Source organism: Rhea pennata, chromosome 7 (assembly GCF_028389875.1).
Source record: "Rhea pennata isolate bPtePen1 chromosome 7, bPtePen1.pri, whole genome shotgun sequence".
Taxonomy (NCBI): domain Eukaryota; kingdom Metazoa; phylum Chordata; class Aves; order Rheiformes; family Rheidae; genus Rhea; species Rhea pennata.
This window is the reverse complement of record NC_084669.1, coordinates 28,578,140-28,597,806: the sequence shown is the minus strand read 5'-3', so window position 1 is coordinate 28,597,806 and position 19,667 is coordinate 28,578,140. Positions and strand designations below refer to the sequence as shown.

At 40.8% G+C, this 19,667-nt stretch overlaps 1 protein-coding gene across 1 annotated transcript in view; it reads right to left on the bottom strand.

Annotated features, from left to right (window-relative positions):
* The window catches only part of TSPAN14 (tetraspanin 14), a 44,396-nt gene extending 24,961 nt beyond the window's left edge, over positions 1 to 19,435 (bottom strand). The window contains exons 1-2 of the mRNA XM_062579785.1: positions 19,014 to 19,435; positions 3,423 to 3,520 (exon numbers count right to left, since the gene is read on the bottom strand). Coding sequence (XP_062435769.1) covers positions 3,423 to 3,503 — 81 coding nt within the window. The 5' untranslated portion in view covers positions 3,504 to 3,520; positions 19,014 to 19,435. The remainder of the gene's footprint in view (positions 1 to 3,422; positions 3,521 to 19,013) is intronic.
* Positions 19,436 to 19,667: the final 232 nt, after the last annotated feature.

Sequence of the window (19,667 nt, the reverse complement as noted above, 5' to 3'; positions counted from 1 at the left end):
CTACTTAGAAGTTTATATAGCTTGTAAACTAGTCACTAAAAGACACAATGTGTTTTAACTTCAAAGTTTATAGAGTCACTGATATCTTTAGGGCAACTGCAGGAAAGTCAGAGAAGTCTGGTATTTTCAACAAGCACAGTGGAAGAACAAAATCTTCATTTAGAAGCAGATCATCCAGTCTGTGGATAAACTGTGCCATGAGTTGAGAGACAAGCAAGCTACCATCATACTTCCAATATGAGTCTGAATAGGAAAAAAAAAAACACCCCCACACAACAACAAACTATGCTTAGTGTGTCCATCCTCATTCTGACGCAAGTAATCATGAAAAACTCTGAGCTGTAATATTTAAAAATAATCTAAAAAAGATCTGTTCTAGTTGGGATCAGCTTCTTGATCCGTTTTGCTACATATCCACATGGACACTCAATATATGACCTGAAAGGAGGAAATAGTGTTATGCAGAGGGGAACAGCAGGGCTACTTTCAGCCACAACCAGTGGCAGCAGATTCAGCAAGGCTTCTGGGCACAATCCTGTACCTGATCCAGTGCAGCTGTGCTACTTCCATAGGCAGCATTTAACAGCTCAGCTACTGCAGCACTCACTTCTGAGCTCAGCAAACCAGAGATTTGAGTTTACCGATAAGAGCACACAGGCATATCTGTCCTGCAAGCCAGGAAAAATAGTCAATCAAAAAAAACTAACATTTCCTCCTGAAACTCTTTCTCAAATGATGGTTACATCTTCCTTCTCATTTTAAGTTTTTTTTTTAAAGCATGTGGAAACTTACCTAGGTCTACAAATGATTGATCTGTCCAGTTAAAGAGACTGCTAGACTAGTCAGCCCAATAAGCCTGTTACCATAACTGTGTCAACCACTGTGTCAACTAAAAGATTCATGTGCTGGGTTTATAGGAGTGCCTACCCTCCCACTCACAGTTTATACAGCCTGTTCTACAACTATAGTGCCACACTTGTTTAAAAAAGCTGTAGTTGCACATATTTACTAGGCCGCCCTGATACGAACTTCTCAGTGCAAGCCTCAGAACACTAAAACAGCAATCTGGCAAGACTACTAGTACCTGTTCAGAGAGCCAACTCTTCCACTCAGTAGATCAGCTGAAACAAACTATTTCAATTTCTCCTCAGTTCCTCTACATCTCTCATTTTTAAAGATTCTTTATGCAAAAGACCAGACCTCAGAGCTTTATAATTTATTTCAAGAGAATACTGTGAACGAAGAATTTTGGAAAAAAAGAAAAGAGTAGTAACTTTTTCTGCATGGGAATGAAAAAAGAAAACAGAGAAAGATGAAATGTGTTTCTGTGAAGAAATAGGACTATTGATAGTCTTCCTAGTAAAGACATCAAGAAACTTCAACTTTCTATAAAGGCTGTTCCCTCAACAAAAACACTAATTGTTTCACAACATGCTCACTAGAAATGAACTAGCGTCCTTATAACAACCATACATATTCATGAACATGAGCCTCTATCCATTTTTCACACACCTCCCTACCCACTATCTGCTTAAGAATCTCTGTTTAGTAAATTATTTCACTGAAAACTAGAACTTTAAGGAATGCACAACAAATATTGCTTCTCATTACACCACACTCCACTACAGACCTAGGGAAGTGTACTATTAGAGGAAGGAAAATAAGTACAGATCTGGTAACTTATGAAGACAATTTATGACACACGAGGCTGTGATGAAAATCCTCAATTACTAGGGGAAAAATATCACTAATGCTCAAACATTTGCTCTATGGTAAATATTGTGGCCAATTAATCTTCACTGGAATAAAGATTCTACACAAAGTACACAGCTTTGCTGCTGCTATCCACTCCTCCCCGCCCCACACACAGCTTCATGCTACAGTAGCTTGTTAAAACTACGCGGGTTGTGACAGTAGCTAAAGTTCTATAGTTTTAAATGATATCCAGATATTGCAGTTTCAATGTTACTTGGCCCTCTAAAAGACTTAGACTGAAGACAGTAGAAAATTGATGAACAAGAAGCTCACAAGGTTGTCTCTCTCAGAAGGCAGATACTATTGACAAAAATGAGCAAGATACATATTTTGTTCAGACAAACCATGCTGTTTAAGAAAAACAGATTTAGGTAATAGTTCCCTATATCTTAAATTATAGGGAGCTAAGATGGAGTTGTTTAATGTATCAATTAATAATATTAATGCAGTCTACTGATCTCAGACAAGTCAGGATCACGAGAATCAGTTTTTATTCTCAACTTGAACAAGTCAGCTTCAGCCACATACAGTACTTTGATTCTCTGTATGATCCTTCTGGCTTTGAGAAAACCTAAATGTATTTAGAAAAGGCTATCAGAGTTGAAACATTTCTTAATCTGGAATTAGAGCTGCCAGGCACTTGGCAAGTCACTGCATCTGCACCTCTCCATGACCGCTTATGTCCTCCCATGACTTCAGGCATGGACTCAAAGCTTGACTACAAATGCTGCTAAAAAAAAAAAAAAAAAAAGTTCTACTGGTTGATATACCTTCACCTCCCCCTCAGTGACATGATACTGTTTCTAATGCAATGCTATGCAGTCATCTTTAAATATCCTTCTTTGTAAGGTAATGAGGTGCTTCAGTGATCTCAATTGTCTGTTAAATACCTTTAAACACATTTTTTTCTGTGTTTTTGTGCCCTTTTCACATTCACAATAGTAAAATGACATTACAGGCAGGCTAGTTCCTATTTAAGGGTTTCAAGACTATCAGACAATTTTGTTGCTCAAAAATGATCTTTTTAAATCTTGACTTCACTGTAGAGTCAGCTGTTGACACATCTCTGAGGCAACTTCCCTTATCTCTTCTGCATAATGCATTTACAGCTGCCTCATTCCAACAGAAAGATCAGAAGATCTGAAAGACTTCCTTTAAAATGCAAACAGCCTAACTTTAAAATGCAAACAACCTAACATATCAGTTAAGTGCACTCAGAAAAGGAAGCTTTAACCTTCCCCCAGCAAAACACAACTAATATTTCATAGCTTGTATTACTTAAAAGATAGACCTAGTGAGCAGTAGCCAAGACTACACTATTTTCTTTCCACAAATCCTCAAAGCAGATCTTCCCCTTCTCCATAAAAACATTAACGCAGGCAGTTTTCTCTGCTTTGTTCCTTTATCTTCACTCAGAACAGGGAGTACAAAGAGGAGGCAAAGAAGAGGAAGAACTGAGGAACTAGTATCCATATCATTTTCAATAATAATTACTTTCTTAGATGGAATAGGCTTCTTCAATTCCAAAACACCCAGAACCTATACCATATACCAGTTTCTCTTGTAAATATATTAGTCCTCTTTTGAAGGAGCTTGTAGGAAGCTACTGAAACTGAGGTATTGCCCAATGACCACAAACTATTTCAATCTCTACATTTAGTACTCACCCAGAACACAATGTTGTAGCTGAAGAGCAGATATTTGTACCAACAGCTGACCTCTGCATTAGAGTATCGATAATAGTGCATCTTCTATAGCACAATGTCTGCACAGGAGAGAGAATGAGAAAAAAAGTCAGTGAAATATTTTTCTAAGATTAAATGGTTTGTTTTGTTTTTCCAGATCTCTTGCTCTCTTCTGAGAAAGGACTATAGTAACCCGCACTCCAGTCAGTTCACAAGTATGTTCAAAGTCAGCTCAGAAACCTCAGTTGCCCATAAACTTCAAGCATTTGTTGCTTAGTAATCCAACCTGTAATCACTCCTGCGACAACAATTAGACACCTCCAAAAAAGGAAACTGGTTACACAGTTAACCCAAGCTGCAAGGTTATGCAGCTCTAAGTAATGTCAGCAAGCAGATATTCATCAGCTTTCTCATTCTGTTAAAAACATTTTATTTACACAGACAGCAGCTTGGACTTGTGCAAAAAGGCTAATATGCATCCTGTACATTTCACATCCAACAATCCAGCTAACAAGATGTTAAAAGTGGTTAACCTGGAAAGCCTTAGTGTCTATAGGTTGCTAAATGCAACAGGCAGTTGTACAGCTTTCCCCCCCAAATTTTAATGTTTCTTTATCAAATCCATATGTGGTTTTATTCTTAAGAATAAGAGCAACAACAGCCACACCACTGTAAAAGAGCAGATTTGTTCTTCAGAGTTTTCTTGCTTCCTATGAACTCTAGAGGTAAGTTTCAACCTCATTTCTTGCGCAAGTATTTCAGAAAACTACAGCTTTTTAGAGTATCACAACTAATTACCTCTGAGGAAATGCCATGTACAGAAAAGTTAGACAGAGGATGAACTGTTAAAATGAAAGCTAGAGTTGGTAAGACAAAGCTCTTTCACACCCACCAACATTTCAGAGAACTAATTGCAAAGCTAGATATTGCCTAGATAAGTAGTGATTCCACACGTCAACCCTCTGCTCACTTGGGGTGTTTACCTCCTGTAAGATGTTAGTGAAAGGCTTACAATGGAGGACTAAGCAAATATTTTTCAAATACCTAAGAAACAGATTTTATGGACTATGTTGACTAGGACATTTACAAACAACATACTAAAAACCAAGTCTAACTAGCAAAGTCTGAGATTAAGCATCATGGAACAGTTAGCTGAAGACCACCGCATCTAGAGTTACAAAAAGGGAAAATAATTACTTTCAGAAGAGAATTTATCAAGAGCAATTTGGTATAAAATAAAATCCCTCTGTCCTATTCATTCAGTACTATCATCAGCAATGTAGTATTGAAAGAGCTTGCTTTTTAAGTCTTATGACATATTTCAAATCTACTTTAAACTTTTTCCCTGAAGCTAAACACACACAGGGACACAGGACAGACAACTTCAGCCCAAAGAATTATAGACAGAGATCCCAAATGGACTTGGTTATTCCTTCCAGAAGTCTCCCCATTCTGGGCTTGGTTTACACTCAGAAGCACACTGATAGTCCTTCCTTGGGTCCAGATAGCCCTCTCCCATCTTCAAAACCAGCCAGGAAGTTTCTTTGCTGCCCAACCAAATGGGGATAGTTTTCAGAAGCGTTGAGACTGTGTAGAAAATTTAAAGAAGAAATATTCAGTATCTTCAGCTATATAAGACAACTGGGAAATCATATGCCTCAAAGTACACAGGTAAGAATTTTTACTTTTTTCTGAATTAAGATGGCCTACATGTGCATAATAAAAGAAATTTTCAGTTCCTACTGCAAATTAGTAAGAATTATACTACTATTGATCCACTTGAAGTAAATCAGTTTGTACATAATAAAGCCAGACATTACCTGAATAACCTTCAGGTCTACGTTACCTATCCAAGATGCTTAAGAGATGTTACCCACTGGAGAGTCTAGATTAATGCACAAAGACAGACATAGTAGCAAGAGCGAAATCATTAACAGAAGGAATTGCTCCTTCTGATTTCCTCTTTTGCTCCTCCTTCTTTAAAGACTCCAAATTTCAAATGTTTTGGTGGAAAAGCAAAAATCATTGATTGCAATGAAAGAAGACAACATGCAGGTGACAGTTAATGGTAAGCACCAAACACTGTTTTACTTCTTCCAGTACCAGCTTGTTGAAGACATGTCCATTAGCTTTTCATGACTGCTCAACAAGGCAGAGCTCACCTAGAATTAGATTCAACCAATACAAATAGGCAAATGATATGTTGGACAGTGATAGACCCACCGCCAATTTGGAAGAGACTAAAGTGATTTATTCTAATCAAATGTCATTGGTCAGAAAAAGAGAATACTAAAGCACAGATTAAACTACCAGAAGAGCACTGCATTTTAAGAACAGTCACTGTGCTGTCCCATTTAGGAGAATTCCTTTCTATATCCAATGAGTTCATTTGACAGAAATAAGTGCTTGTATAACTAGCAAGTGGTACAGTTCAGGGAAGTGACGCACAGAGACTCAATCTCATTGTTGTGATGAAACAGAGCTATCTTGACGAAGTTACGTAGGTACTGCCTCTGCACTTTTCACCTTTCCTGAAAATAAAATTCATGCAAAATAAGAACAGTGTCATTTGTGACTCAGTAACGTGGCTCAGAGGGGCTTAGGTGGAAACCTGGTTTTGAGAAAAGAACTGCAAAATTAAATTCATATATCCTAGGACTGCAAATATCCAGTACTAAAGCGTACAGTCAAAATAGAAATGGTCAAAATAGAAATATGTAGAATAGCTGTACCTTTAAACTAGAGATTCATAGAAAGACATGCATACCCAACATTCTTCTCCATTAGCAACTACTATCACTGAACCTCAACTCTTACCCCTCCATAAACAAAGGTTTATTTCATATTAGCAGCCAGCAGTCACATGATGTCAACAGTGCAGCATGTCAAAACTCCTTCCTTTTTCCAGTTACTACCACAACCATAACTTCCATGAATTCCTTGGATTAACAGGCACATTCTTTGCAGCCCCTTAAAAGCCCACTGAGTATCAGTTTTGCTACCATCAGTAAAAGTTAAAAGTGTAAATACAGAACAGGAGGCGCTGCCCACCATGTTTTGATACCGTTATGTACAAAACTACTCAAAGTAGCCTTAAATTAGAGCACTATAGCAGAAAGAGGTTGCTTAGAAGCTACTACAAGAAAGAGAAAACACCATGGGAGACAGTAAAACTTCATCTAAATCAGAATTAAAGCACTGCTTCTTCAATAGTCCCAGTAAAGACTTGAGCACACAGAATGAACTATTTGGCTGGTTTTAAAGAAACTAGCAGAGGTAATAAAAAGATTAAAGCATATACTGCACACTCGCACAGAAACACTACTTGTAAGACTTTGGTCTAGAGAACATGAAGATTCACCAGTAATATCCGCATTTGATATTTCCCCAGTACAGAAGCAGAACCCTATTCAATTTTAAATAAATACTGAAAATACGCTTTTATGCCTTCCTAAAACACATCCTGTAACTAGTTCTAATGCTCATTTATGGCAAAAAACATACTTAACCTCTGTTAAAACAAAGAAAATCCTATCTCATGCAGTATAGGCAGCAACTGGAAAGCACTTTTCCAGACGTAATCCAGTCATACAGGTCAGCTGAGTCTTGCAACAGACATTGCTAAAATGCAGATAGTTTTGTTTCCTCATGTCCTGCTTCAGTTTTAGTCGCTGACCTTTTCAACCCATTCAGCTTTGCTTCAGAAATATTTAGGAATCTTACCATGACACACAATAAAGGAATACTTGTTAAAACAGCACTCTTTTACAGTACCCTAAGCTTGCAACTGAGAATGCTAGAGAAAGAGCAAATGGGAAATTTTTCTAACTCATTTTTATTTCATTTATAGCATACAATTAAGTCTCTAGCTCCAAATGGCAATTTATTTACATAATATTAAGATGTGTAGACTTGTCCAAGACAGTAAGTCTGGTGGCTCTGAGGAAGAGAGAGGAAAGAGGGAACACTAGGAGACAACAGCAGAACCTCACTCATCTAAACAGTCTAAGCCTCCATTTGCATCAGCAGAAGCCTGTATTACAGCAATACAGCAGTTGCCAGTGCAAGCACATTCTTTAGACACAGGCATGCTGAGACTTTCATCACCCCCAAGTCCTCCTCCAGGAAAATTAGAATTCTGGCAAGAGACAGGAGCAGCAGCTTTAAAATGCACATACTACAATTGTTGCTTTTGCTGCTGCTACCACTAGCAAAGAGGAAGGACTAGATGGCATTTAGCTAACCAAGTGCTTCACATCATTAAATTCCATAATAATGAGGATCTACTAAACAGACTAAGAGCATCAAAAAAAAAAAGTAATTTGAAGCAGAAAAACAAGCATTTCATGATCTAAAATAAAAAATAGCCTTAAGTCTGGGTTAAGTTGCCCTCCTTGGCATTGAGACTTACCTCCAATTGTTCAAGTCCTAACTTCAGCAAAACTACTCACAGAAATATCAGCATCAGAAATCTCTTTACTGATAAGCACTGTTTCCCATGTTATCTAATCATTTTGACCAACAGCTTATAACATATTTCTCCCTACCTCCCCAAACAGTCAGCAAGATGTCCAGTCATTTCTGACTGCAGGACTGTCACAGGAGGAAAATGCAAAAGTAATAATATATGCCCTGAATCGCAAGGAGTCCAGCACTAGCCATGGTTCTTTGTTGCAAGAAGCCATCCCATAGCAGGAAGGGCCTCCTGAGACAGATAGTACCTTCTGAAATGTCTGCCTATGTTCAGAGCAGACTTGACCTACTGCCTTTGCTTATCTTCATCAGGAGCCTTTTGGTTTGTCTTGCTGAACCACTAAATACCACATGCAGCAGTATAGTTGCCACAAACATGGAAGGGATATTCTGCCATACTACATCTGAAAAATAGACGTGCCTGATTGTCTCCAACTCCACAAACAGACTAAGCAGTCTGCTCAAGGCCACAGAGCCACTTACCTCATGTTTATATTAAAATCTGCCATGTTTCCTAATGTAAGAGGCACTCAACTATCTGTTATCAGTCTAGGAGCATGCTACATCAGTACTTCATTTAACTTGCATTCACAGGCTGCTTACCAATACTGCAAAACACTTTGAAGATTAAAGTATACATAAGGCAACACTGACTAGTAAGTTTCCCTACTGTATTTCTGACAAAGCAAGTCACATTTCATCAGCTGATAGTTATCACCCACTCAAGATAACAGGAATTTCTGAAAGTTAAATATATGTGCCCTGCCACTTTGGTGGAGTATGTAATTTTGTCTTGATGTTTATAGCTGTAGTGAGGAAAAAAGATATAGCTGTTCAGTAAGAGAATACTGCCATTTCAAAAACATTTTTACACCCATTGATTCCACTCTTCCCTCCAAAATGCTACGGCAGTGATATTCATAGTGTATAGACTGACTCTTGTAACAGAAGCTGTGATCTACTGAACAATTTAAGATACGCAGGAAAATCCTCAAAGATGCCAATCTAAAACAGAAACAATTGGAACATAAACATACATCTGTAGATCTAAATAAATTCCTTTGAATTGCCAAGGTGATCAAAAAGAGTAGAGAACCTCATGCAGCATGAACTTGACAAAGCAGACTTAAGTCACACTGAAATTTTACAGCTTAAGCCAGTACTGCCACCATAGGAAGCTGTGCTTCCATTTCCTTGTCCTCCTCCTAAAATCCTCAATCATTAATCTTCACTCTACTTTCGTGCAGATGCAGACAACCATATAGCAAATCAGGTAGCAAAGTCAGATCAATCCTGTGATCCTGTAACACATATTAAGAAAACAATTAAGCTGAATCAGTCTTCCAGTCCACCTCGTCATAGGCGGACAAATTCTAGCAGTGAATACAGTGAGAAGCAGAACAAACAGAGACAATAAAAGGGAGGGGGGAACATAATGTTGCTTTGACAGGTCAATCCATTTCTGTCAATGCAAGACGCACATTGCTAGCAGGTTATCTTACTAGAAAAATAATGGCAGGTGACAGATCTCTGAGGTCAACAGAAAAAATGATCAAAGCCAGATAGATTTCTTAAAAGGATGCCTTTCGGGGCTTTTAGTTTTGCAGCATGCTGGGGAGCCCAATCCCTCCAATTACTTTAAAAGTATTTCCAGCACAAGTTGCTACAATACAAATCCTAGCAAACAACCCCTTAGAGCAGATCTGATTCCTTAGAAAGAGTTTCATGCTCCAGAGATTAGGCTTCATTCACTACAGTACAAACTACAATTTAGGAAAACCTCTATGGAACAGACTGTTCCAAAATCTAAAACTAGAAAGCAACAATTCAGATGAGCTCCACTGAAACCTTCTGGACAATTCGCTTTGAAGCTATGCATGTGCCTATGGCCAAGCCACTACTTTCATTTGAATGAGTCACATTTAAGATACCATGTAAAAATACTCCCAGTTTAGCCTAACACTGTTAATGTAAACATCTTCAATTCTGAAAACTCATACATGAGCATCAACAAGTATCACCTCTCAACCTCTTCTGAGCTGCCCACATGACTAAAGTCACCAGTACCTTAGCATAAAAGCTCTACATTGCACAACTGCAATTCTAGAAGCCAAACTACCACTCATTTCTTAAACTAATGGAAATACACTAAACCAAGACTTGAAAAAGAAAAGCAGAATTAGAGAACACTGCCACAGTAAAAAGCCTTGATGGAGGACAGCAACAGTTGTAACACTTGTCACTTTTCCTGATTCTTCACAGAGAAGTTCACAAGCGATATAGATGGCCAGCCTCAGTTTCACACATTAGTAAGTAATCTTTATTCCTACTTAGCTTTAAGAGCTACTAGCTTTTAAAAAGTAGTTTCAAAAATTCCATATTTTAATTTATCCAAACTAACCCTGGTTAGAATTAAGATCTGTAGTATGCAAGTATTGACCCTGTAAATCCAACTTGCAAATATTAGTCACTGACACTGACTGGGAAAGGTACGAGTAAACTCAGCTATCCATGGAATTTTACTAGGCTTATTCTACTTCCACCTCACTGTCTTCAGATTCTCTAAAGTAGTAAGTGAACGCTTACTTAGAGCATTTTACTCCAGCTCCAGCTTTCAGACTCCTTAAGAGTAATTTGAGAATTGCAGACAGCAGCAAAAATACAAGAAATAGGAACTTTGCACACTTTATCCTCAAAAAACACTATGCGATTACCCATGCTACCAGCAAAATAAAATTCTGCTGGTTTACACCAGGATAACTGAAATAGACACTATAGACACTGTTACTAGAGTTCAGTGAATGTTCATTAGCATCTTTGGGAAAGGTTAGAAAGAAAAAAATCTTTCCTATCTAAAAAATTTTTTTATTAAAAAATTTATTTAAGAAATATTAAATTTTTTTATTAAAGCATCAACAGATTCACCTGAATAGGAACTCACCTATACATTGTAAATTATTTAGTACACTAACAAACCATAAGGTGTGCTCTTTACTTTGCAGAAAGTTCAGATATTGTGGAACATATGGAAGCATTTCATGTGAAAGCCACTCTGACCCATTCACTCACACCACAGCGCCAAGCCTCTTGGAACAAGTAGCCAGAATAATCTTAGCTGATCAAAGCTCTTCAGCTACCTTCTACTATCTCTCATAAAAGTAAATACATTTCCATTCCCTGTAATGTCAGCACCAGCAGCCCAAACCCAAGGTCTCAAATTAAAGCAAGCATGTAATTTGGGTTCTCCCTCCCACCCCTGTCATTTGCAACAGAAGATCTTAGAACTCTTAAAACACATACATTTTGAGATCCCAGAACTTCCAGCTTAAGGAATAATTTTATTAGTATTTAGTGACCCCACAGTGGTAGTACATATTCTGTATACATTGCCCACTCACCTCCTTCCCTCCAGACTGAAATGTTTCAAGAACAAAATGGGTCCTACACTTACTATTTTTTGTTGTATAAGTAAGAACTTATCTAAGAAGACAGGAAGCCATCAAATTTCTTTGCTGACACATCTACTCTTTCTTCAGAGACCATCAGCTTAAACCCTTTTAGGCATACTGTGGCTTTCCTTCATTTTCAGAAATGCCACTTGTTCTAGTCTCATGTTACATTTCAGCCAAAAAGGATATCCTATCATTTTCTTCTTAGAACAGAAAGAAGAACAAGGCTACGATCATAGTTACACACACTAAGAAATGACTAGTATGCCATCTGTTCTTTTTGTTAGAGATGCCCCCTGCTTCGGGTATAACATGCAGTCCATCCACATCTGCAGCACATTTGTTAATTTTTACACCAAATGTTCTCATACACCATTTTCACAATTCAAACCAGACCAAAATGAAGTAAAAGGAAAATTCCAGTATTGTCAGCTGTTTCTGAGTATGCTTAGAAACAGCTCTGAGCATGGAGTTCAGTCTAAAATGTTGTGTTTTTGTTCACATGACATATGCATTCAAATACAGAAATACACTTATTCCAAATACACACCTTCCCAGCACCACAGGATACAGCTTCTTTAGGGCAAAAACTCCATTAGGTTTAGAGACCATTCACTCAAGCTTGTATTCTCTCTCTACCCACTCTGCATAATGTGAGTTGCATTCAAAATAGGGAGAACCCTATTTTACCTGCTGTTTGAGAGAATCACAACCATATGGGCCACAACAGGAGCTGTGCTCTATGGCCTCACAAAATAACCGTATGATAATTATTCACCCTACCAAGTGACTTTTTGGTAAAGAAATGGACTCAAGTGACTTTCAAGAGGACTAACATGTAGACCTCTAACACAAAACACTGGAAAACATTACTAAAGAACACAATCAAATGGCATTCACCAAGCATCTTACAAGCCAATCAGTATCAGCTCTTCAGGAGGCTACACTTCTCAAACTGAGGATGCAGAAATAAGCTAATGCTTCATGGGATGCAGCAAACAGGTTTACTGAGCACCCTGCACATATTATGGCAACACAAGGAAGGAGAGAAACCACAGACTGGAGTTACTCACGGCTGCTAAGTGACTCTCAGGCTCGGGTTCCCCACCCCCAGCAGGCAGTGGGTCATGAGAACCCGGCCATTGTTTCGCTGGCGACTCGCACCCTCCCCAGGGACCCAGCAAAAACAAGCTCCCACCTCGTGTCGTGAGGAGGACGCCAGGAACAACATGATGCAACTACAACATCAAGGCAAAGGCTATAAAATAATAGAGTTCCTTAAAATGCAGACTTTGGTCACTGCAATAACTAATAGCAAATGCACTTGCAAAATGAGAAAGTACAGAGGTTAGAAGCACAGATCAGAAAATATGCATCTAGTAAAAGGAGAAAATCTACCTCTAAAGAAAAAAAAAATGTGGGAACACAGGAAACTACTATCATAACAGACCAATAGCTTTGCTAGTTACACAAGCAGCACAGCCCAGAAAGAAAAACAGAGCAGGAAGACATCTTTCTCTTATTTGTCCCAGTTAGGCAAGGTTTTATAGTTTAACTCTTTTCCACTGTAAAGTAACCAGCTGCTGCTCTGACCACTGTCAAAATACTCTCTTCAATCTAAGTGGGCTGTACACTTTAGAAAAAAAGATCACTCACTGCCTTCCAGGAATCCTCTCACATTAATTCCCTATCCAATAGTTTTAAAGTGACCAGCTTTTTCAGGTGCAACTTCTTCCTCCACAGGCTTGCAACATTGACAAACTGAAGCAACTTAATCCTCAGGAAGGGTAGTAGGTTGTATTTATTATATTTAGTACTCTCTTATTATATGCTGTTCCACTTTGTATTCATATCCCACGTGAACATTAAGTGTTTCCTTGAGTACCATTTAATAGAAAGTTGTTGAGGGGAAGGAAATAAACATCAGAAGAATCAACTCGTATATCCTGGCAATCAGCACTCTGCTGTTGCTTAAAAGACTAAAGTCCAACAGCAACTGTCTGTCTTCAGATATAGGTTATTTAATGCTATTTCCTGTTTTCTATTCTAGGAGCCTCTAGATGTCAGACTAGATGTTTCACTGATTTTATGCCCAAAAGCAAGAGCAGACAGCTCTTGCTAAACAGACTTGGAACAAATTACATGTTAAAATTCACAGTATTCAGCTGCCGCAACAAGTGCTTCATTCTGTTTCCTATAGCTGCAACTGCAGCAAGAGGAAGCTGCCTTGTTACCTCCAAGTCCACTCATTATTTAGAGAAAAACATCCTTCCAGAGAGAAACAAAGACCAAATATTTAGTCTTCAAGCAGAAAACAAAAGCATTTAAAACAAGAAAAAAGCAACTTGCTGAAAAAGGCTATTGGACCACAGGAACAAGTCTAAATTGGTACCACTACCAAGCTTCCTGAAACAGAATGAAAAACCAAAGAGGAGACAACTACACAACACAATCAACTGCTCATATACAAACAGCCTCTCACCAAGTGCCTCAGCCTGTCAGGGCCAAAGGGACAGCTAGCTACCTCGGTGGCCTCAGAGGTCCTCACAAGAAAGAGCTATCGTTATTTGTTAGAAATGCATGGCCTCAAGACTGAGCGCATATCAGTACTACAGAGAAGTTCCTTTGTAATATCAGGACAATGTTCAACAATGCCTATCAGAAAGAGCAAGAGGTAGCAAAGCCCTGTTTCTTACAAACTTGCCTGAGACATTCAGGTTCAGTTTAAGGATGAAGATAGCACTAAGACTTAGCTGCACAGATTTCAGTCAAGACGTAGAAACAGTTTTCATTGTAAGTATGCACTCTGGATAAAAACAGAAATCTATTTACTTACCACATTTGAGCTTTACTACTGGGGGGGGGGGGGGAACACAGCTGCTTTGCTCCCAAAAAGCAAGAGAAACAGGAAACTCTGAAGAAAAACAAGCACTGGATCTCCGTCATCCAAAATGGAGGCTGAAACACACTTTGAACCACATAGGAAAGTTAACTGCCTCACTTTTACATCCTGCTAAGAACTCTGTTTTTGGATACAGTTCAACATATTTTAATCTCATTTTCTATAAATTTTCTGCAGAAGTAGACACTGGAATTCAGCTATGAATGACTTCTCTCTCACAGGGCTATAGTTCTCAGATTTTTGTCAGACTGATAATAAAGCAAGCAAAAGTCTGGCCATTCAAGTCAGTTTTGATTGCAAACACCAGATCTCTTATCCCATCAATATCTGAGAATCACTGTTTTCTACAAGTTAAATCCTTTGCTGCAATCCTCACCTGTAATACGCCCAAAATGGAAGAATCAACCCAACAATGATTTTTCAGCTGACTGACCGTACTGAAGACAGGTTCTAGTCACCCTAAATAAAGGGAAACTATTTTACAATGTAAAAAACATTCAAATACAAGATCTTCAATTATTTTTATCTAATTAAATAGTTGTTGTTTTCAAAATGAAGTGATTTGAACTCATACATTTCCCCCTCCCCAAAAAAGAATTTCCTTTTTTTTTAAAAAAATAAGATTTGCTAGATTAAAGTCTTATTTCAATCTTTTTGGAGGAACTCAAACTATTAAACTTAAAAGCCTACATAAACCCAACCTTGTTCAGCTTCACTCTGAAGATCTGACATTGATCTTAACCTTTGTTTGATCAGGTGCTTCTGGCATGATCCAAAGGGTCAAGGAGAAGCATCTCGTTCCTGCCCAAGCAGCACTACGGAGTGGAAGGTTGTTAACCATCCTTACATGAGCTACTATCATCACAGTTCTAAGAGCTGTGGATTTAAAGACTGTGCAACACCAGTGGGCAATACACATGACTATTATTTGGCAGGTACAATCAGAAGCCACCTGGAAAAACACTTTTTCAATCCCCCCTTAGCAGATTGCAACATTCCCTCCAAACTAAAAGGAAAATTCTGGTTTGAGGGTTGATTTTAGGTACTTCTGTGGAAGAGCTTAACAAAGGGACATGAGAACTATGGTGTTCATGAATTTTGACAGTTGTAGCTTGTTAGTAGCCTTGAAAATATGCCATGGATGTCAAAGTGAGAAAGTATAGAGGCCCCTTCTACCAGAAAGAGGAAGTTTTGACCGAAGAAGCCACAGTGCAAAGCAGCATGGCACAAAAACCCCATGAGTAAAAACATTCTTGTTTCATACATGAACTGTCTCAAAGGCATAAGTGTCTCAAATTGTTTTGCACCTGGAACCCACATATTTTACCATTTACCATGCAAGTGGAATATTTTTGGCAAAAGAGAAAAAAAAATGTACGCAAAGAAAGAATCTGTAAAAGCGATTTTGACAATAGCTCTGTGAACTCTGCTCTCCCCACCCTGCCAATGAGATTTGTGTGATCTAAACACCATGAGATGAGAACAAGAACTTACTCATGCTCAACAATGCTCAAACTTTGCTATGGAGAAATTGATAGAAGAATAAGAGGATTTATGGTAGCAAGAGTTTGACTGAAGTTTCTCTCTTCCCAAACCACACATTTTCAGGTAAGAGCTAATTACCACTGGCACATGGCTTCATAAACTACGAACAGCTACCCTCAAAAAATAGCAAACATCAGCTTCAGGACAGAACAAGCTGTAAGGGCATTAGTGGCATATCCAACTGTAAGGGAAATGGAATATCCCAATATCCCTCAGTTATGCACTAAAGCTTAGCCTATTTAGCTTTTTCACACAAGTTATCTACACATTTAATTTGGGCATGAGTAAATTCATAATGTTCCCTATCAATAGTTTTTCTGCTGCATCTAGGATGAAAGAGCTACCCCTTAAAACCCAGAGAAAGGGCCTCAATTACATAGCATTTCAGGGCTCAGAGTAAAGGACTTTTATGATCTTTTCATCAGGTATTACAAGGCTTAAATCTGGTAAGAAGTAGCCCAGAACATATCCAGTTTCAGTCCTGTCAGGGAGGCTATGTAAAGGCTCTTGCACAGACATTGCTCCCACACAGCTTACACAACATAAGATTTTTTTTCCCCTCCCTCCACCCCAACACAGCAAGGAGAGGAGGAAGGTGGTTAGAAACTAGAAAAACAGTATAAGTTCAATTACTCTACACTGCACAAAATGTCAGGCAAAACCTGCGCTACTACCCAGAGGTGAGAATAAGACACATTCAATATCCAAGGCAGGCTTCTGATTTGCACTTCTTACCAGGGGAACAGAGACAATACTTTTTTGACACAAAAAAAGCTAACAATCAACTTACGCTGAATAAAAATCATACTTACAAAGCCTAGATCAGACAAACAGCAGCATTCAATGCTTTTTTGACTTACACACCTTAGCTCTAGCAGTTGCCCACCTATGAGTGAGACCAACAAAAATACAGCAAAAAGCAAAACAGGAAACTCATCTGCACATTGTTTTTCAACGCCATTATAAAGCATTTCCATACTTTCAGGAAGCTACTTCTAAAAGTTGCTGGTTTATTGACACTAAGCTTGAACATTAAAATCTCTTAATAAAAGGCAATACATCCCTCCCACTCTCACCTAAAAGAATATATAGTAAGCCCTAAAAGCACCTTGTTCCCATATCTTAGCCACACAGCAAAAAAACATCATTCCAAAAACAGAGATGACCTGGGTTTGCTTAACAAAAAAAGCTGCCTCACAGCACAGCCAGATTTCATACTAGCGAACAGACAGTTAAATTCTAAACTTTCGCTTCATTCCCCACACAAGCTATCTGCCAAACAGATAGCTGTAGCAGTATCTCGTAAATATCCATCCACACCCAAATACTTAAAGTTTCTTACATTTATTGTCAGCATAAACTAGCCCAAGGAGTAACTAGCACATGCAAGTACTGATGCCTGACTGATGGAGATTCGTGGAAAGCTCATCATCCCTCTGAGCAATTAAAAGCAACTCTGCACTTCTATCCTTAAAGAGCTGGTTTCCTTCAATTTTAACCAGAGCTCTAGGTCACAAGCTGTATGCCCTCCCTCCCCCACAAAAGAGCATGGTACTGCAAAAATCTTACCCTGCCAGACATCTTAAAATATCCCTCCCACCCCTGCTCTGAGACCTATTAAGGAAGGTAAAAAACACCAGAAGTAATTTATTTTTGCAGTGTTCTTCATTTAAAAGGACTCCAAGTGAAACCTTTCCTTCTCACAGACTCAACTGAGACTTTGTTAGACACGTGCTCAACAACCTTAGGCAGCTGCTCTGGAAACACAAAATTCTAGTCTGTTCTGTTCTACACACAAAACAACTCCAGTATGGACACGTAATAGGCATAACACCAAGGAACTTGCTCTTTCCCTGCAAAATAGCACATCTTTTTTTCAATTTAGCTTAAACCTTCTCTCAAAGGCAAGCAAAATGCTCAATAGCCTTTCTTCCCTAAAAACTGTGTTTTTAGTCAAGAAAAAAAATCCTTTCCCCACATAAACAATGCAAAAAGCATTTTATTTTAACTTTTTTCTTAGACACAGTGTAGTAGCTTCTCGGCAGTGCTCTGAACAAGCCAGCAGCTGAAACTACAAAGACAACTTAATTAGGCAGAACATAAATGACTAAACTGGAACCAGTGGTTAATACTCAGTTAACCTACTTTGGGAGCAAAAAAAGAAAAATGTGATGCCACTTCTAATGACCCTAATCCATAGCTTACAATATTCTAGTATAGAATGACAGAGAAGAGCAAATCTCGCTGCTTTTCTGTCTCCTAGTGGAGTACTGGTCCGCTGTGACCTAGGCAGCCTGAGCTAACAGAATTACAACCAGTGTTGCAGCTTCAGGAAGTCCAGTCCCACCCCATTTTAGATACAGCAAGAGCAAAAACAGGCCCACTGCTGAGAGGAGATCGAGGGTTCACTCACACAGAGCAGCAAGCAGCATCGTGAGCAGAAAGCTTAAAGTATTTCAGAGAGACCGTACTAACACCTTACAAACATCTAAAGACTTTCTCCTTTAAATGCGGCCTCATGCCTCGATGCTCACACAGACACACGCTTACTCAAACGTAGTTTCTGTTAACAAGTTTGGACTCAGCCCCGGCAGGGCAGGGCAGGGCGGGCCAGTGTGGGAATTCGTGCGCAGCTGGAAGCACCGGGTGCAACGGCAGAGGAAGCAGCAGGTAAAGGCGGCCCTGCAGCAGCCCTACCCGGGAAGGCCTCTTCCTCCATGTGGCACTCACAGCACCTCACCCAACAACCCCGGGACAACTCCCGGAGGAAGCCTCTCCCAGCTCCTCCGGCTTCCTTTCATGGAAGCGGACAATGGCAGAGTCTCCCAGAGAAGCGCTGTAGTCCGCGTTTTCCTAAACTCCTGAAGTCAGGGGGCTGCTCTCTTCCTTTCGCACTCGGGGAGAACAGCTAAGAAGCACTTGCTCTCCGCCCGCCAAGTGAAACTAAGCTTTACCGACGTCCCGGGCAAAAGGCACACACCCAGAGCCGGCGCCTTGCGTGCACCCGCTTAAATGGCTGCCGGCTCCCGGAGCATGTTGCAGCAAGGAGCCCCGCTCCCGTTCGCAGCGGTGACAGGGGTGCCCGAAACGCGGGCGTTGCAGAGCGGGGAGAGGAGAGGGCCCAGCGCTCGGCGCGGAGGCGGCGCAGGGGCCGCGGGGTGACCGCGCCGGCGGGGCAGCCCGGCGCGCACGGCACACACTCACCCGGGGCAGCAGCCCGCTCGCTAAGTTTCGCCCGGTCGGGCGGAGGGCGAGGCGGCGGCGCACTCGGGCGTCCCTCCGCTGTCCGGGTTAGTCCATGGACACGCGGCAGAGGCGAAGGCGGCCCCGGGCGCGCAGAGCAGAGCGGCGCAGCGCAGCGCAGCTCTCCACCACGGCGGCGGGTGCTGCCCCGCGGCTTCCGGGCGCCCCGAGAGCGAGGAAACGCACTCGCGCCCCTCAGGCCACGCCTGCCGCGGCGCGGCGCACACGCAGCCTCGCTCCACACAAAGGCGGCTGCTCGCAGGAAGCTCTGCTCGGCCGCCGCGATTCCCCTCCAGCCAGCTATTTGCCCCTCGCACCTCCGGGCGGCTTCGGCTGGGCTGACCCGAGGCGTCCGGCGGTGGGGCGCCCCGGCTCGCCCGCCCCGCGCCCACCCCTCAGCGAGGCCGGGCGGCGGCTGCGAGCGCCGGCTGCGAGCGCCGGCGGCCTCCGCCCCTCCCCCTCCCCCCGGGCGGGGGGAACGGCCGCCGCTCGCGCCCCAACCGCCGCCGCTCGCGCCCCAACCGCCGCCTCCCCAGCCCCAACCGCCGCCTCCCCAGCCCCAAGTCGGCAAGTTCAATTGAAGGAAACCCGTGACGGCTCATTAAGTCTCTCAGC